The sequence below is a fragment of the Onychostoma macrolepis genome, chromosome 15, assembly GCF_012432095.1.
Source record: "Onychostoma macrolepis isolate SWU-2019 chromosome 15, ASM1243209v1, whole genome shotgun sequence".
NCBI classification, from domain to species: domain Eukaryota; kingdom Metazoa; phylum Chordata; class Actinopteri; order Cypriniformes; family Cyprinidae; genus Onychostoma; species Onychostoma macrolepis.
In genome coordinates, this window is record NC_081169.1 from 13,900,865 (window position 1) to 13,918,591 (window position 17,727).

The 17,727-nt window shown below is 36.4% G+C and overlaps 1 protein-coding gene across 2 annotated transcripts in view; it reads right to left on the reverse strand.

Moving 5' to 3' along the window:
- Positions 1 to 17,727, reverse strand: part of exoc3l2b (exocyst complex component 3-like 2b) — a 32,042-nt gene that overhangs the window by 13,680 nt on the left and 635 nt on the right. The window contains exons 1-3 of one of the 2 annotated variants that reach the window (XM_058745211.1): positions 13,718 to 13,862; positions 7,981 to 8,463; positions 5,977 to 6,185 (exon numbers count right to left, since the gene is read on the reverse strand). In XM_058745211.1, coding sequence (XP_058601194.1) covers positions 5,977 to 6,185; positions 7,981 to 8,441 — 670 coding nt within the window. In that variant the 5' untranslated portion in view covers positions 8,442 to 8,463; positions 13,718 to 13,862. Of the gene's footprint in view, positions 1 to 5,976; positions 6,186 to 7,980; positions 8,464 to 13,717; positions 13,863 to 17,727 lie in introns of those variants that run through there. The other variant, XM_058745212.1, reaches the window with a different exon arrangement.

The window sequence follows — 17,727 nt, forward strand, 5'->3', positions numbered from 1 at the left end:
CATAGTAAAAACAGTTATTTTGTTAAATATTATTGCAATATAAAATAGCTGTTTTCTATTTGACTACATTTTAAATGTTTTTTTATTCCTGTGATGGCAAAGCTGAATTTTCAGCATCATTACTCCAGTCTTCATTGTCATACGATTCTTCAAAAATCATTCTAATATGCTAATTTAGTGCTCAAGAAATATATTTTTTTTTTTCAACAGTGAAAACAGATTTTGCTGCTTAATATTTTGTGTAAAACATGATACACTACAGGGTAAGTGTCACGGTTCGCCTGCTGTGGTGGAGACGAAGGAGCGCGGAGACATTCAAGGGGGTAGCATTCAACAGTCTTTATTAATCCAAATACTGGAGTATACACAGAACAGGCAAGACTCACACGTAGGACGAGGGGAAGACGTTCAATACCGGACGCTGGACAAGGAAAGACACAGGGCTTAATTACATGGAACTAAATGAGATAATAGATTACACACAGGTGAAACCAAGGAACAATTAACATGAGGGAGAAACTGGGTCAAGGGGAAGGCACACACAAAACAGGTCCATAACCCTGACAGTAAGTACGATTAGAAAAATTAAATTGATATCTCCATCTCATTAAATTGATCAGAAGTATCATGGTTTCCACAAAAATATTAAGCAGCAAAACATCAGCATATTAGAATGACTTCTAAAGGGTCATGTGACAATGAAGATTGGAGTAATGGCTGCTAAAAAGTCAGCTTTGCTATCACAGGAATAAATTACATTTTTAAATATATTCAAATAAGAGTTGTTCATAAATTGTAATAATATTTCACAATATTTTTACTGTACTGTATTTCTTTTACAAATAAAAGGTAGCCTTGGTGCGCAAAAAGGACTTTTCAAAACGTTTAAATCTCTTAATTATTCTAAACTTTTTGCCTCCAATGTATATAATTTTAATAAATAATACATATGTAATGTACTTCTACTCTTCTGTTTATTTCTTCTATTAAGCTTTCTTTCTGACCATTTTCGTGATACATCTGTCACAAATCAGCTGTGCAATAATTGTCCCCGCTGTTGAATTCCTCCTCAGAACACTGAATGGACGGTAAGGGGCTCATTGTGGTGCGGAGTTGCCCATTTATTTCCTGTAACTTCCTGACCTTTTCTTAGAGGGAAGGATGCGGGGGTGCTCGGTTGGCGCCTGACTCATCTGTCCCTATCCCTATCGAGGATGGACTGTCCTGTAATGCCACGACAGACCCCACACCCTTCTCAAGCGTCTCGCATAATAACAGCCCGAGTGTGCCAGTCCATCGGAAGGAGATCTAAATATAAAATACAATACCGCCAGGGTTATCGCTAACGCAGACAGGGGACAAGGTGGAAAAATTAATGTGCTGCCTGTTAAAAATTCACTTCCTCTGCAACTCATCCACGTGAAAATTCCTCCACCCAAGAACAACATGTCACTGTATCATCTCAATGACTTTGAGACCCGACTGCTGACATTCATACATGAAGGGAGAAAAGGTTGACCCTGCAAGCTTCAGTCTGAGAGGAAGAAAGAAAAAAATATTGGCCATGCCCCACAGGAACTTGAATAGGAACTGGAATAACAGGAATTGGAATTTAATGAATTGCAATTCAAAGAAATGCAACAGGTAATTGCATTCCGGGTAATAAACTGTTTGTCTACACTAGTACAGACATCTATCGGTTTGTATATGCCTGCAACTTATGTATATGTATTGCAACTTATATACCATTCAGAAGTTTGGAGTCAGTACGATTTGTTTCAAAGAAATGTTTCTATTTCAAATAAATGCTGTTCTTTTGAATTTCCAAGTCATGAAAGACTGTATCAAAATGCACCATGGTTTTTAAAAAAATATGAAGTAGCTCAACTATTTTCAATATTGATAATATGAAATGCTGCTTGCTCATCTTAATCTGCCTATTAAAATGATTTCTGAAGGATCATGTGACACTGAAGATTGGAGTAATTATATTATATATGATAATTATATACACACACACACACACACACACACATATACATTATATACATATATATACACTACCGTTCAAAAGTTTGGGATCAGAATGATTTTTAATGTTTTTAAAAGAGTTTCTTATGCTCATCAAGGCTGCATTTACTGGATCAAAAATACAGGAAAAAAATTAATATTGTGAAATATTACGATGTAAAATAAAAAGTGATAGCAAAGATTTATATTGTTAGAAAAGATTTATATTTTGAATAAATGCTGTTAATTTTAACATTTTATTCAAAGAATCCTGAAAAAAGTATCACAGTTTCCAAAAAAATATTTGGCAGCACAACTGTTGCTAACATTGATAATTCTAATAATAAATCAGCATATTAGAATGATTTCCGAAGCATCATGTGACACTTTAGACTGGAGTAATGGCTGATGGAAATTCAGCTTTGCATCACAGAAATAAATTATATTTTAACGTACATTAAAATAGAAACCATTATTTTATATTGTAATAACATTTTGCAAGATTACTGTTTTTTTCTGTATTTTTGATCAAATAAATGCAGCCTTGATGAGCATGAGAGACTTCTTTAAAAAAACATTACAAGTCTTACGGATCCCAAACTTCTGAACCGTAGTGTGTATATATATATATATATATATATATATATATATATATAAAATGATAGACTTTAATATTGGAAAAACAATGATCCAGATGTTAAAAGCCATGTAGTTTAAATGGTTTTATCCCACAGTCATTAAAATGCGGAGCTTTGCCAGTAACAGCGCTGAGCTGTGCAGAGGACAACACTAGTTCTTTGTTTCCACAGAGTCTCACGCACTAAATTCATGATGTGGAGCATGCTTGACTTAAGCATGGACATGTCACCACCCTTCCTTAATGAAAACCACAGGGACTAAAGTGTTGCCTTTTAAGGGCACGTATGGCACATATGCTACACATATACCCCCACCACAACTTCCAAGAGGACATAAGACTGTTTGCTTTTGGCTGAGGATTTAAAAGGGTGGGGGCTGACAAGCAACTCGACTGAAAAGATCTGACTAAGCAAGATATCTGCTAACATAGCTCCAACACACCTGCACAACCAACACCTCTCAGCAGGACCAATCAGCCGTTACAAGGAAAAGATTAGCCTGGATTCTAGGAATGTAATGGAATACGATCTGTTCTTTGTCGTGCCACAGGTTCAGGACCATTTTCCATTAACCCTCTGTGTTTCAGAGTCAAAATCACCCTCCTGTCAAGTCGGAGCAGGAGAAACCGAAGAACTTGAGGAATAGCAGCCCACAGAAACTCCTGTTCTCATTCATTCACTTCCCCTACTTAATGCTCAGCATGTGCAGAGTAGACATATTTTCCCCAGAAGTGAAATATTTAATAAGTGGCGGATGATTGTATTTCCTGCCTCTGCCTTAGCGGCGCAGATGGGTCTAGCAATACTGAGCCCATCCTGAAGGAATTCCACATGCTAAAATTTTCTTTCAATGTCCAGGCCCAGTGAGGCTTCCAAGTGACAACTGGCCTCGCCTGCCACTGGAGACCTTTAGGTCAGGATGCAAAGTGATGACATGAGCCCCTCTCAGGACAGAATGGTCCCACTCCCTTCTTAATTTATTTGGACATGGCCAACATCAACAGAACAATCCTAAATTGGACCATTTGGAAAACGCGAACTCCACCTTACTCTAAGTGCTACCCTGCCCTCACTTAACGCATGTTGGTTTATTTCATATATATGAACAAATCCTCCTGCCAAATGTTGGACAATAGCTGGATAAGGTGGAAGTGTTGGCTATTCCTTTCACAAGTGACTCTGCCAGTTGGCATGCAGGAATATTTGCTATCATAAACGGGAACGCATTGATTGCAAACATACCACTCAGATACTGATTCCATGGCGGCCATGACAGAATGGTTCTCAGCTGTAGTTATGGCTTATGGTTGGAGGTTGCGGCTTGTAATTTGGCAAGGTCTGGAAATCATTCACTAGGATGAGGGGTAAACGCCCTTCTATATGGCTTCTTTATCAATTCAGTAATGTCATCTTACACTCTGCCAATCCCAAAGACAACTAAATGCTTTCAGTCCTGAGAGATACCAGCCAAACGAATGCAACGTAGACCTTGCTCTCTGAACTCACAGCAAAGCAACGATGAGGTTTAGTTGCTTTGTGTTCCAAGAATAATTTTTCATATTGTTGAGACATCATGGAAAGGATGGTATTGTTGTTATTTATTTGGTATTAAAATTAGTTTATATAAATAATTATATCAATTATAAGTTGTGCTATAGTCTAAAATTGGTAAAACAATGACACAGGAAGTAAAGGCATTGAGAATGTTTTGACCACTCCTACTCAAGTGAAATCTGATCTGGTTTAGCAGAAGCTGACAATTGACAGTTGAAACACCTTCCATGAATAGCATTCACGTCCTTTTCTTTACTTCATTTTTTTGGATTTTCTTGCATGTGTAGTGACCGAGGTATGCGTGGCCTTACACATTATCTGAAGCGTTACTTTCTCGTTTAATCTTTCCTATGCCCCATATATTCTTTTAATGCATCGTTGTGAAGATGGTTGATATCATTTTTCAAAAAAGGCTCTCTGTAAATTAAATTTGATTATCATTCACTCAGGAATGTGGGACCACTTGAGAACAGCTGGGTGGATGGAGCAATGCTTTCTTTTGTCACAACACTTATGTCTGCAAAATAAATGGGAAGTAGGCCTATTATTTAAGCTCATACACAAGAATACTTAAGAAACCACAAAAACAGACTAAACTAAGAAAAAAAGCATTCACCATTGGCATCTGATCAATGTGTGAACAAAAATGCTCTTCACCCAAATAACAGATAAATCATAAAGCATCTGGTGGTCTCTTCAGCTGACAGTTGCTGACTTGGAAACCCACATGACTGTTGTGGGGGTCACCAGAAGGTTTCCCGTCAACATAATGTGGCTAAATACACAAATAAAAAGTGATTTTTTGCTGTGTCAGCTGGGACATGCAAAGCAGCAAGAATCACTAACCCTGCCCCCCCCCCTGCAGAAACAAAGCAAAGACATGACCAAACATGACACTGTGGGGCACATTCAGTTCCCCTTTGCTCAGATTCCTCTTTTATCATGTTCCATTCTGCATTTAGACAAGGAGAAAAGATTGATGGTTTAAATTTGACAGCCCCCTATAGCCCGCATGGTGAAAACGGCAGAAAAGTCTTGAAAATCAGCTAAAATGCATGCCGCTCTGACAGGCATGTTCCCTGATTATCAATCTTTCTGCAAAACTAGTTCCAACACTAATCAAACACACGTGAACCTGATAATCAAGAGTCTTGCTTAAAATGACTGTGTAATTATGTAAGAGCAATTATGTAAGAGCAGGGCTGAAACTAAATTCTACTAGGTTGAGAACACAATGAACTCTGTTGACTGTTTAACAAATGCGCAAGCAACTGCTAACACTTGTAGATATGCTTGCAAAACAGTCCAGGCCTGTGACGTTAGGTATTGCTAGCTTGATGTTCCCGATCTCATCCTTCACTACTGTCCTTTATGCCAATATTCTTTAACCAACAGAGCCTGCAAGTTGTTGCTGGTTTTAAACCTTATCTTGTCTTGCAGTAAAAAGCCTGAAACCTGAGCATGCAATCATGTGCAAATTCCTGCCTTGCATGTACCATGCTTATGCAGGACAAGTTCAACAATCAAGCTCTGGTACAGTACAGCTGTGGTCAAAAGTTTAGGAACAAGCATTAAAGATTGTACATTCATAGTTGAAGTACCAAATACTAAATGCTGCACTACACTGACACAAACAATTACAAAACAACTGTTTTAATAGCTAAACTGCCAATGTGTGTTTACTTATTTTTATGTACTCTGAGGAATATGAGTCTATGAGTTGCTGAATGGTTACTCTACAAATGCACAGCTTCATATTCAGTTGACCGATTACCTGAAAGTGGCTCCCTGGGTTTGACCTCAGGCACCTCCTCCACCGGCTCCTCCTCAGGACCCTGAGATGAGTGGTCCTGCATGGACTCCCTCTTCATCTTGCCCTTGCCCACCATCTTCAGGAATGAGAGTCGGCGACTGGTGGAGTCAGCATCAGTTTCTGAGCACAGGTCACCATTGGTCAAGCTCTCCTTGCACTTTCCGGCCATTCTATAGAAAGAAGAAAGTTGACGAGGAGAAGCAAGTTGAGTGTTTACATTCTAATAGTGACAACAAATAGAACTGCAAAAAACATTTTACAAATACTCCTACCTCCCATTTGCAATAAATCACCAAAAAAAAGTTATTAGTCCTAAACAGTTTATCGCACTCTGTTTCTTTCTCATCTTAGTGCTGGGAACCGATATGGGCCGTCCACTTTTCAGCTGCCTTTTTCTCCATTCATTATTCCCATGGGGATTTTAAAACAAGTCTTTGTTAAGGACTTATAAGTCATGAACCAACCAGCTACAAAGTGAATCACAACATTACAAACCGTGAATTGTGTTCTTATGTCTTATCCACACCGTAGGAGAAAAAAATCGTCTGCAGTGAGTTGCGGTTTCTTTATGTACAAATACTGGCCACATAGACACAGATGACGAACACAAGATGGACAGAGAAGATGGGAAAAATACTGATAATATCTACGCAAATTATGTTATAAGAGGTAAAATTGGAAAAGACTCAATGCAAGGCAAATCATCAGAATTTACAGGTATATGTAAATGGGTAGATGAATAATTCACTCAGTTTTCATGCTTCAGGGGTGACTGTGTGAAGATTAGAAAGAGCAGCTGCAGTTATTTGCTATCCACCTTATGAATGTATTTGTAAGCTAAATGCGTCCGGTTTCTGGTGTCATCTACTTCCACTTATTTTTAGCTGTACAAAACAGCTCTTTATGCTGCTTGATATTACAAACTGGTATTTCTTACAATATTATTTTTATGTATTGTTAAACATATTTATTTGTGTAATCCTAAACAAACTGGTCGGTAGCGCAAATTGCTTTACTGTTTAGTGCACTTTGTTATTTTCATTGTTTTCCATATTGAACATTCAAAAATGATACAGCAGATAACGATTTTAAAACATGATGGAGTTGGCTTGTGGTTTCAGTAACTTTCAGTGTACACAAGCTATAAGTATACTATCTGTTATAAGTCACAGACAGATGAGTGTAAATGGGAATAAAAAGCTAACAGCTGAGATGGTTGCTTGTGGTTACAGATGGATGGACTTACTATCAATTACATTTTTACTACATGTCTAGTGAGTCGAAGAACTCGAAGAGAGCAGAGGATACTGTATAGAGTGAGGAGAAGATCTAGTTATCATAAACAACAGAGAGAAACAAGATTTTAGTTGTATGTGTGTTTATATTGTTCAAAATTTCATCTAAAGCAGTGTTTCTTAACCTTGTTCTTGAAGGACGTCTTCTTTGTCACTGCTTAATTGGTTCAGTGAGGGAAAGAGATTAACTTGAGAAAAGATGGAGGAATATAAACGTATTACTTAAAAGATGCTGATTATATATGCAGAATAAATATATTTCACATTTATTGCAAAATATCCATATATATTCATAAATACTCAAGTAGTTTGAGAGTGTAGGGAAACGTAATTTGCAGTGCTTCGTGGGAGTGGGCGGGCACTAAACAACTTTTAAGTTAATCAAAAACATACAGCACAAGCAATGTAGTCTGATTCCCGAATTAATGATTCTTCTGAAACGGTTCACTTTAGTGAATCAACTTCTGATTCGTATACAATGCTTTTATGACCATTTTGGATTTTATGAACTTTTTGGAATTTTAATTTTTTTAATGAACTATCCTTTTAAGTGCAATTATTGGACTGCATTTATGCCACTTGATAAAAGTTTGTATAGACACATATTGAAGTAATTAACTCATTAATCAACGGTTAAGGAATTATTGGGAGGAAATGGAAGCCATCATACCGTAGCAAGCTCCCTTCTGAACTCCGTCTGCCCTTCTTCTTCCTCTGCAAGGGTGAGGCTGAACCTATAGAGCCCTGTGGGGAGGGGGCGTCTTTTCCCTTGCTCCTTCCAGACAAGCGCAAGTTCTTGCCCAGTTTTCCTAGGGTCTTGAGGGGAGAGACCCCTTTCATGCGTTCCAGGGTGCCTTTGATGGATCCTCCCTTCCCTGATCCTCCACGCCGCACCTCATTAGCCTCATTTTCATCCTCCTCATCCTCAAACGGGTTTCTGTCCCGGGGCACACGCCCATCCAGAAGTGAGCCTCCGTTGCTTCTGGGCCAGTCCTCATCTGAGCCAGGCTCCTCAAACGGATTGAGGTTAAGACTCATTTTTCTGAGAATGAACTCACTACGTGTAGTCGACAAATCCACACTAAACCTGCCTCCCTTCAGCCGAGACGGGAGGTTCTTAAGGACTGGCATGGTTGCGCTGGGAGGATATATGCTGGAAGAGAGATAAAACAATTAAAGGCATATCTTTCAACATCACCACTACCAGTATGAACTGAATAAGCCATTACAGATGCACTCTGACTCTGCTAATACAAACAGGAAATTACTGCCACACAGGCCAGTACACTGGCATTCATCCATGATGCTGCTATGAGCTTTCACTTTTTATGAAAATGTTCCTTCAACTTCCTTGGTTCTTTCCAGTTTACAACACAGCTGAAATTACATAGTACAACGCACATAGAAATCAAGAAAGCGGATCTTGTGAAACAGTAGATTTTAATTGTGTCTGATATGTAGTGTGGGTCAATTACATATTATCTATTCACTTATTTAAAATACAGTAAAGTGTGGCTTTATATGAATTGGAATATATACATTACTGTTCAAAAGTTTGGGATCATAATTTAAAAAAAGAAAAGAAATTAATAATTCAGTGTTTCCGCCAAATGAATACAAATTAAAAGAGGTAATTGTGACTTTTCATCTCGCAATTCTGACTTTTTCTCAGAATTGTATGATATAAACTCACAAATGTGAGAAAAAAAAAGTCAGAATTGCAAGTTTAAATCTCCCAATTCTGACTTTATGACATGCAATTGAAAGATATTACGTTAAAATTGTGAAATAAATTTCACAATTTCACCAGGTGCAATGATATTACGCAGCGCCTGAAAGTAGTTCCCAGCTAGTTGAAAATCGCAACTTTTCATTTTCGGTCAGTCTTAGTACATGATGTAACTACAGAAGAGTCAAATTTTAAATAGGAAAAATATCGAAACTCTTTGGTCATTTTTGAGCGAGATGCTAATGGTCTAATCCGATTCAATGATCTATGCTAAGCTAAGCTAAATGTGCTACCACCAGACCCAGAGATCGGCTGAATGGATTCAAAAATGGTAAAACTCAACTGTTTAACTCTAGGGGAGTTGTAAAATGAGCCTATTTTTAAAAAGTGGAGTGTTCCTTTAAGTTGCCAGGGATGCATTCCAAGTATAATACACATTAGTAAAAGGATCTATTTTCATTTCATTTCATTTCCGCAACACTGGTTCGCTGTACCCTCATCACAGTGAGAGCCGAGGAGCGGATCCAGCGAGAGCTTGATGGAGCGACACGGAATGAAAAAGTTTTTCAGGAGTCACGGCAGTGCAGCTACAGCAGTAGACGCGCGACTACTTGGAATAATCCCGCCCACTCTAAAGCGGTACTAAACTGCAGTGGAAACGCAAACCGAGCCAAACTGAGCCGAGTCGTACCACGCAGTGGAAAAGCACCAATAGATAAGAAGTTGGGGTCAAACGATTAATTTGCGTTATAACGCGTTAACGTTGACACCCCTAATTGTAATAGAAAACGGTTATTTTAAATTATAATATTGAGGTATATTACAATTTTTTCCTGTATTTTTGATCAAATAAATGCAGTCTTGGTGAGCATAAGACTCTTCTTATTTTATCTGTGTTTTAAACTAGACTTGTTCTTTTCTTTGCCGTATGACACATGTACCGCTCAGCCCCATTTAATTTTACTGACGTACTTCTACTCAATATCAACATAACATCAGCACAGCAAACACTATTACACAACAGAGATAACAGATCTGACAGTTTTATATGAAAGATTACTGATTTTATGATGGGTAGAATCAGAAGCACACCCTTTAGTTAATTTTGAAGAGAACTTTTGATGTTGGGCCTGCCTACATTACAAGTGTAACAAAATATTTTATTATACTCAGATGGACGAAAAATAACACAGCCCTGAGAATGAGAACAAACTTATTCTGGCTAGGAATCCTAAACTTATATCTGACAGGACACAATCCAGTGTTACGGCTGAACATATGAAATCTTGTGTAAATAAACAAAAGGAGGCTTCAACTTGATGAACCGAGTCTATTTCAAGAAAACATGTTTGCCTCTTTCAAAGGCTTCTTGGCTAGAATAGCCCTCTTGGATTGGAACAGCACTGAATCACTTCCGGTTTGCTAATTTGTGTATGTGTGTGCGTATACGAGGTGGCCGATTCTTAATGAATGATTAACTTTGGGTTAACAACCGTCTACCTGGCTTCCTCGCGATAAAAACTACATTCTGCCATTTTAACAATAGCTCAGTAAACAAGAAAGAAAAATTATATTACCGACATGTTTCTGAGATCAAAGTCATATTTCATACAGTAGCTTGGAGACCAATTTCAGTGTGTAACAGCCAACGAGCTTTAAATTCCTAGAGAGGGTCTATTGTTTGTGGCTTCCTACCTCTTTTAAATAATTATGTCTGCATGATTTTTCCATATGGGTCACCTACCATTCAGCGCTTATTCTTTCATGATCATTTACACTGAAAGACATGTGTAAGGCCATGAACATACTGAAAGTGGCCGACAAGATATTTCACAGAATGTTTTTCATTTGTTATTGTCGATATAATAAAAATCAGTGGGGAAACAACATTGAACCCCATTGACTTTCACTGTATGCACAGAAAAACACTGAAACGTCTTTTACAGAAGAAAGAAAGTCTTACAGTTTTGGAATGGCATGAGGTTAGTAATAATGAGAGGCATTTCATTTTTTAACCTGACTTGTCACTTGATCATTGAATCACCAGTAGGATTTAATTATTAGACAAGAAGGAAATTTATATAGCAAATGGGAGTGAATGAGGAGGGGAACATAAGTTACGCAACTGCTTAACAACAGTGTTCATTTACAGTATGCTTAAACTGTTTAACAGGGGATTAACAAGTTAAGTTAATGAGTTAATAAGAAAAAATTTGACTGAAATGTCTTATGGCAATTGAAGTTCCATTGCAAATCATCCTCTCTCTCAACATTCCCACTGAAATTCCAGCTCTAATTATAAACCTTACAGTGGAGCCAATATGGAACGTCGGGTTAGATCATTGGGTGAGATATAAAAGCCATACTACCGCTTTCCCAGACCAACTCCTCTTCCTGTCTCAGACAGGTAGGGGACAAAAGGGACAGGTCCCCCGCATTGCAGCCAATGGCAGTGGCATTCTCTAATAAATGGATAACTGGATAAATTCAAGGAGAAATCAGACAAGTAATCTCTATGTCACTATAAAAATATGTTGTTAAATTGGCATCTGTGTATTACGAGATGGCATAATGGTGCCTGTATATTTTTACAACAGACAAAGACAAAATATTAAACATAAAATACTGCAATGAACATTAACTAAATAGATAATGTAACACAAAACACTCTAATGTACATTACAGATAACAGTAAAATCATCAATTAGTATTTTACAGTAAAATTACATATAATGTGATATTAAAAGGGTAATTCACCACTGACAAGACGGGGTTTTAATAAAAATCAGCTAAACATGATTTAAAAACATTTTTTTTTTTTAGCAGTGCTACATAACTAGAGAAACAGAGAAAAGGGGCTGTGGTGAAAAAAGTTGGAAAACTTCAATGCCAATGCATTGGGCTTCATCAGCCTATCCATGAGCAGGGATACAAAAAATGCAGAAGTATGATCTGTGGTTTTCACAAAAACTCTAAAGCTGCAAAACGTCTGCCAGATGGCCTGTTTGGAGACTTTAACAGACGGAAGGATAATACACATTTTTTATTTACTTATACTACAGATACTGTAATAATTCTGGTTAAAGATTGTTGAACTTAAGCTTTAAGTTTTTCACTGTATGTGGTAAGTAACAGTTGGCAAATAAAGGGGTTTTTACATTTTTACAGTATTTTGTTTTTCCTGGAAAAACTATATTCTTGTTTGTGCTTTTTGATTAGTGTCAAAGATGGTTTCTGGAGGATGCCAAAATACCAAAATCTTGTGAAATCTAAGACGCATAAGCTTAGTCTCACTCTGTTCGCACCTTAATCCTCCTCATCTGCATCTACCATTTCAAAATTATGCGGAACCACAGACTGCAGTGCCAGTACGGTTCAAAGTCTACAGTCATCCTGTCTCTTAGCAGGGATGGGCAGTGAGTTACTCTCAAACGGAGGGAGGACTGGTCTTAATATGTGACAGACAGGCACTGCTTCTGTTATAGCTTTGGGTTTCAGGTTCTGGTTAAAGGAAAAGCACTGGAATGTTAGAGAGAGCCAAAGACAACCTCCCAATGACTTTCCCCAAGGTGAAGTTTCAATGCTCCTCAAGTCATGGGGTAATGCAAGCACATGATCTCAAACAGGTCCAGTATAATTTAGAGAATGGATTATAAGTGTTTTAATAGAAAAAAAAAAGATCTGGTTGAATGTAAGAAATATATTGTGCAATATTACTGTTTAGACAGATAGATAGATAGATAGATAGATAGATAGATAGATAGATAGATAGATAGATAGATATGCATGTAATTGAAGCCATAAAAGTGATTGAGGATGGAAGTGTTAAAAGCATCCCTCATGCCATCATTCATCACCACTATATTACAGATGAACTCAAACAAGCACAGTATTATATGGGTACCACAAGGTCAGGTTACCTGTTTTGACGTAACCAACATTAGCAAATCTTAGTCGTCCATCTTGACATTGGAATATGCCCTGCTATAAAGGCTTGTGCTTTTCCAGGACATATTATCTTTCTCTTGGGAGTAAATCTTTAACTGTACACCAGCAGAACAGTGTTAGATGACCTTATGAAATATTCTGTGAATGAGGATGGAATCTTTCTTTTTTGTTGAAACGGGAAGGATAAACATTTTACTTAATAAGCAGGAAGATAAAAGTATTAAGTCAGCTAGATTAAATATCAGTCGAACTATTTTTTTTTTTTTTGCATTGTCATGTGACAAGGTTGCAAAAAAGATTTGGAAATGAGGATTAGATTGAAGGACAGAGAGGACAGTACTAACTGCTGACATTGTATTCAGTTTAGTTCATATGAGATGTACTAGCTTCCCTCAAAATAAATAAAATAAAGTTAAAATAAAATATTGTATTTTGTAATAGGCTATATTTATAAGTGTTACGCTCCCTTTCCCCCCTTTAATTCTCTTATTTTCAAAGAAATGCTCAACATAGTAATAAAATACAAATTTCATTCATTTAACACAGTTCTGATCAAATCCAGAGTCGTAAACAATAAAAACGCCAGCGTTATTGCAGTATTACAGGAGGTAAGTTAAAGTCTTCACAGAGTTTAACATGATTGTTACAAATCACACGAGAGCTAATTAAACTCTACAGGTCCGGTGAAATTTAGAACTTTATAATAACAAAGGGGAAATAAAAAACTTACAGAGTCCATGTCGATCGGTCTTCATGTCAGGAACCAGAAGTAAAAATATTTGAATGAAACAATGAGATCTTAATTCAAATCAAGGAACGTCACCTACGCCAGCAGCGTAACCCACCGTTCAGAGCAAGTGATATATGGAGCTGCGCTGCCAGGACTTTTACTTTTTATTCGTGGGCTGGACTAAGAGAAAACGCACATTCACCTGCAAGCACACAAGAGCAAGTAAACCGCGAAATGTAAAATAAATAAATAAATAAATAAATAAATAAATAAATAAATAAATAAATAAATAAAATAAATAAATAAATAAATAAATAAATAAATAAATAAATAAATAAATAAATAAATAAATAAATAAATAAATAAATAAATAAAATAAAAAAAATAAATAAATAAATAAAATAAATTCTTAATTAAAAAACAAAAATTTTATTAATGTAAAATATGTATTATTATTGTTGTTGTTGTTGTTCTTGCTGCTGTTTTAAAGATAATTTAAGAACATTCAAAAGATACCTTCAGATTCTCCAAAAAGTTTTCACCAGTGTCTGCCTCAAGTATGTCGTAATTTTTTGCCATCATTGATTTAGTGTGTGTGTGTGTGTGTTTAATGGTTGGAAATCATTAGTATTTCTGCATTCAGGATATCCTTAATTTTAAAAAAAAGTTCTTTAAATGAATATGTGGTTTATTTAATGGGCCATGGGCCATTAAAACTGATCTGTGACCTCACAGCTCTTGAATTTTTTTCCCCCCAATTAACACTTTTATATTTCACAAAACAACCAGGCAGCACACGTGTCAAGGGGAAGTCAGACAAATGCGTATAGTTTTGTCTGAACAATAGCAATGGCCCTGGAGTGCGTCATGGAGGGCACATAGCAATTTAATAAGGCCTGAATAAAAGAAACTAAGCATGTTGGAGGAGTGTGAACTTCTCCAAACATTTGTTTTCTTAAGCATCTTGGCAGCCCATATAAGTATTATGAAATCTGTTTCCTTCAACAATATGATAAACAGTGCAGAAAAGCTTATTCGCTGATGCATAAACAAAGGATTGCCGTGTCACGCCTCCCATGAACCTAAGGGACGTTCGTAGAGGTCAAAAACTTGGCATGGCTATTTAACTCGTATTTCTTTTTTAAAAAACGAGAGCGCTGACCAGTTGGGCTGATCAAATTGGGGGAATCGCAAGATGTACATATTGTACGTTCAGACTGCACAAAGGTCAGAGTTCAAGCATTTTTCTTCTTTTTTTGCTTTTGCAGCTCTCACTTATCTACCGGATGTACTTTCTCATGTCCACCTTGACCTCCCTGCTAATCAATTATGAGATACATGCTATATTTTGCATTTGAAACCGAACAAGGACATCACATACTTGTTCCTGTTGATTGTCAGGGGGCAAAAAGCGCATCAGGAAACCACAATTGGCGCCACATCTAAGACCAGCACTGAATAAAGAGGGACTGTATAAAGAGAAGCTGCAAACTGGGGTGAATTCTTGGCTTGGGGAGCAGGAAATAGTACCGCATAATATTAACTTTGTCATTGTTGTGTGTGTTTGCTGGTGTATCCTTTGCTCCTGCTCTGCCTACGACGTTCACCTTGGCGGAGGTTCAAATATTTCCCAACAGCCCAAGTGGTTCAAAAGAACAATGTTTGGCCCATGTTTTATTTGATATGTTTTAGCAACATTTTGTGTTTTTCAGATTGATTTTTGTAAAATGTTTCTTTGACTTTAATGTTTCAGGACAATTATGTCACATTTTCAAGAAAATCACACTATTAAGGATAAACCATGATGATCCCTTTGTGAGGGATCCTCTTTCCAAAATATAATGGCACACATTTGTATATCATTTATAAAGACCCATATAAAATACAATTATTATAAATATGTGTAAAATATTATGTGTAAAATATTTACTTTCTATTACTTATTCTATTATTTATCTGTTATTATTTTATATCAATATTATTTATTTTATTTAATATAAAATAGCATACTTTTTATTATAATAATTAAATAATGCATTATAATAATTAAATTATGTACAGATTTTTACCCATTGTTAAGAATTCATGCATATTTATTTATTTTATTTTATTTATTTTTTAAATGTATATTTGTATATTATAAAAATGTAATAATTTTGAATTATAATAATTATAAGTAGTGTTAAAATCGCATAGTTTACATTATTTTCAAATCTATAAAACTATAAATGAGACATACATTCATATTTATTCATTTAAATATTTATAAATAGTGTAAAACTATTATAATTATATCATTTACACTATTTTAAAATGTGTTAAATATGATCGAATGGGCTCATCTGTTCATCGCTGATTGTACAGTCATTACTGTCATTACAGTAAAACAAACCAGGTTTCTCTCCCAAAGTGGTGTGCTCATATCCCTGTTTGTCACCACTATTATGCAACTTCTCACTGGCACCTGAGTGAAGGGTCAGCAGGGGATGGTCCAATCACAGCCGGCCTGCATCCTGCAGTGGTGCTCCACATGGACCACAGGAAAAGCCCTCTGCATCTGTGCTGAGAGAAGGGCTCTCTGTCATGCCACTAGAACAGCAGCCCTGACCACAGTGAGCAATCAACCACAGCCTTACTGACACTCTCCAGCACGGTGGATGCCAGCAGAGGAACAGGGGTTATCCTTTATAGGGCCCGTTTTAGCTGGTAGCATCCTGGTTCCGTTTCGCTGGAGTGTGGGCATCTGTAAGCGGGAATGAACTAGATGGACGTCACAAATGTAACCTTTTTACATTGAGCGGGTCAGGTTAAAGCTAATTTAAGAGGTTTGTGTGGGAAGATGTCATTCAGCATTTGAGGAAAGATTGATTATGGCATGGCTTTGTCTATCCCAGGGTTTCATGGTTGTCACGTTATTGCTGTATATGTGTTTTCTGTCATCTGCATTGTCTGTTTACTCTTAACTGTTTTCAGTCACATGTACACGCTCAGAAAAAAGGTACAAAAGCTGTCGCTGGGGCATTATCCTTTCAAAATCTCCATCTTTAAGGTACATATCAGTAAAAAAATATTAGTATGTAAATATTATGTATAAGTACCTTTTGAAATGGACAGCTTTTGTCTTTTTTGAGTCTGTTTAATATTCTACACCTTATGTTATTCCAGTTCATGACTCATTTTGATGGCATATATTAAAAAACGCATAGACAGAAAATAGACAGAATATTCACTGGCTCTCATGGTCTGTTCTGAATGTTCAAAAAAAATATAACTGTGCAAGTTATGATATCAAAATAAAAGTCTTATCGGCTAAAAAAAGAGAGGAGAAAATGTTTGTTTTGTTGTTGGTGTCAAAGGTCATACGTCTAGTGATTCTCAACCTTTTTGACTGCAAGGACCCCCTTTGGCCAAGGCAATATTCTTCTCTCAACTTATATTACTTTTTATTTAATTATATTTAATTTTATTTATTTAATTTTTGCTTTTTACACTCTAGTTCGACCTGGTTTTGTTATATAATAACAGTTTAAAGTGCATGTTAAATAAAAATATTATGAAATTTGAAGTTGTACATCTTTATTTCTTTAGTGTTTTAGCATTTTAATTAAGATTATGTAATACAACTAAATTTAAATCATTTTAAGACATATTGAGTTGCCCTGGAAGTTTGCTGATGCCCCCTAGTGGGCCCCGGCCCCCAACTGAGAACCACCAATCTATGGCATATTCATTTGTGAAAAAAAATCCTCAAAAGAGAACAAAACTACAGGTCAAAGAACATATAAGCCAGACTAAATAATAATAAATAAATAAAAAAGTTCACTTATTATTCAAATGAATTCATACTTCTCTTGTTTATTTAAGAAAACCAAAAAAAGTGCAAATTAATTTCTCACATTATTGGGCCTGAGCAGTTTGACGTAACATGAATATGTTTTAATGTTTGATTTTTGATTTTATTTTTTGTTGTTGTTGTTGTTGTGGTTGTTGGAACATTTTTAGTATCAGCT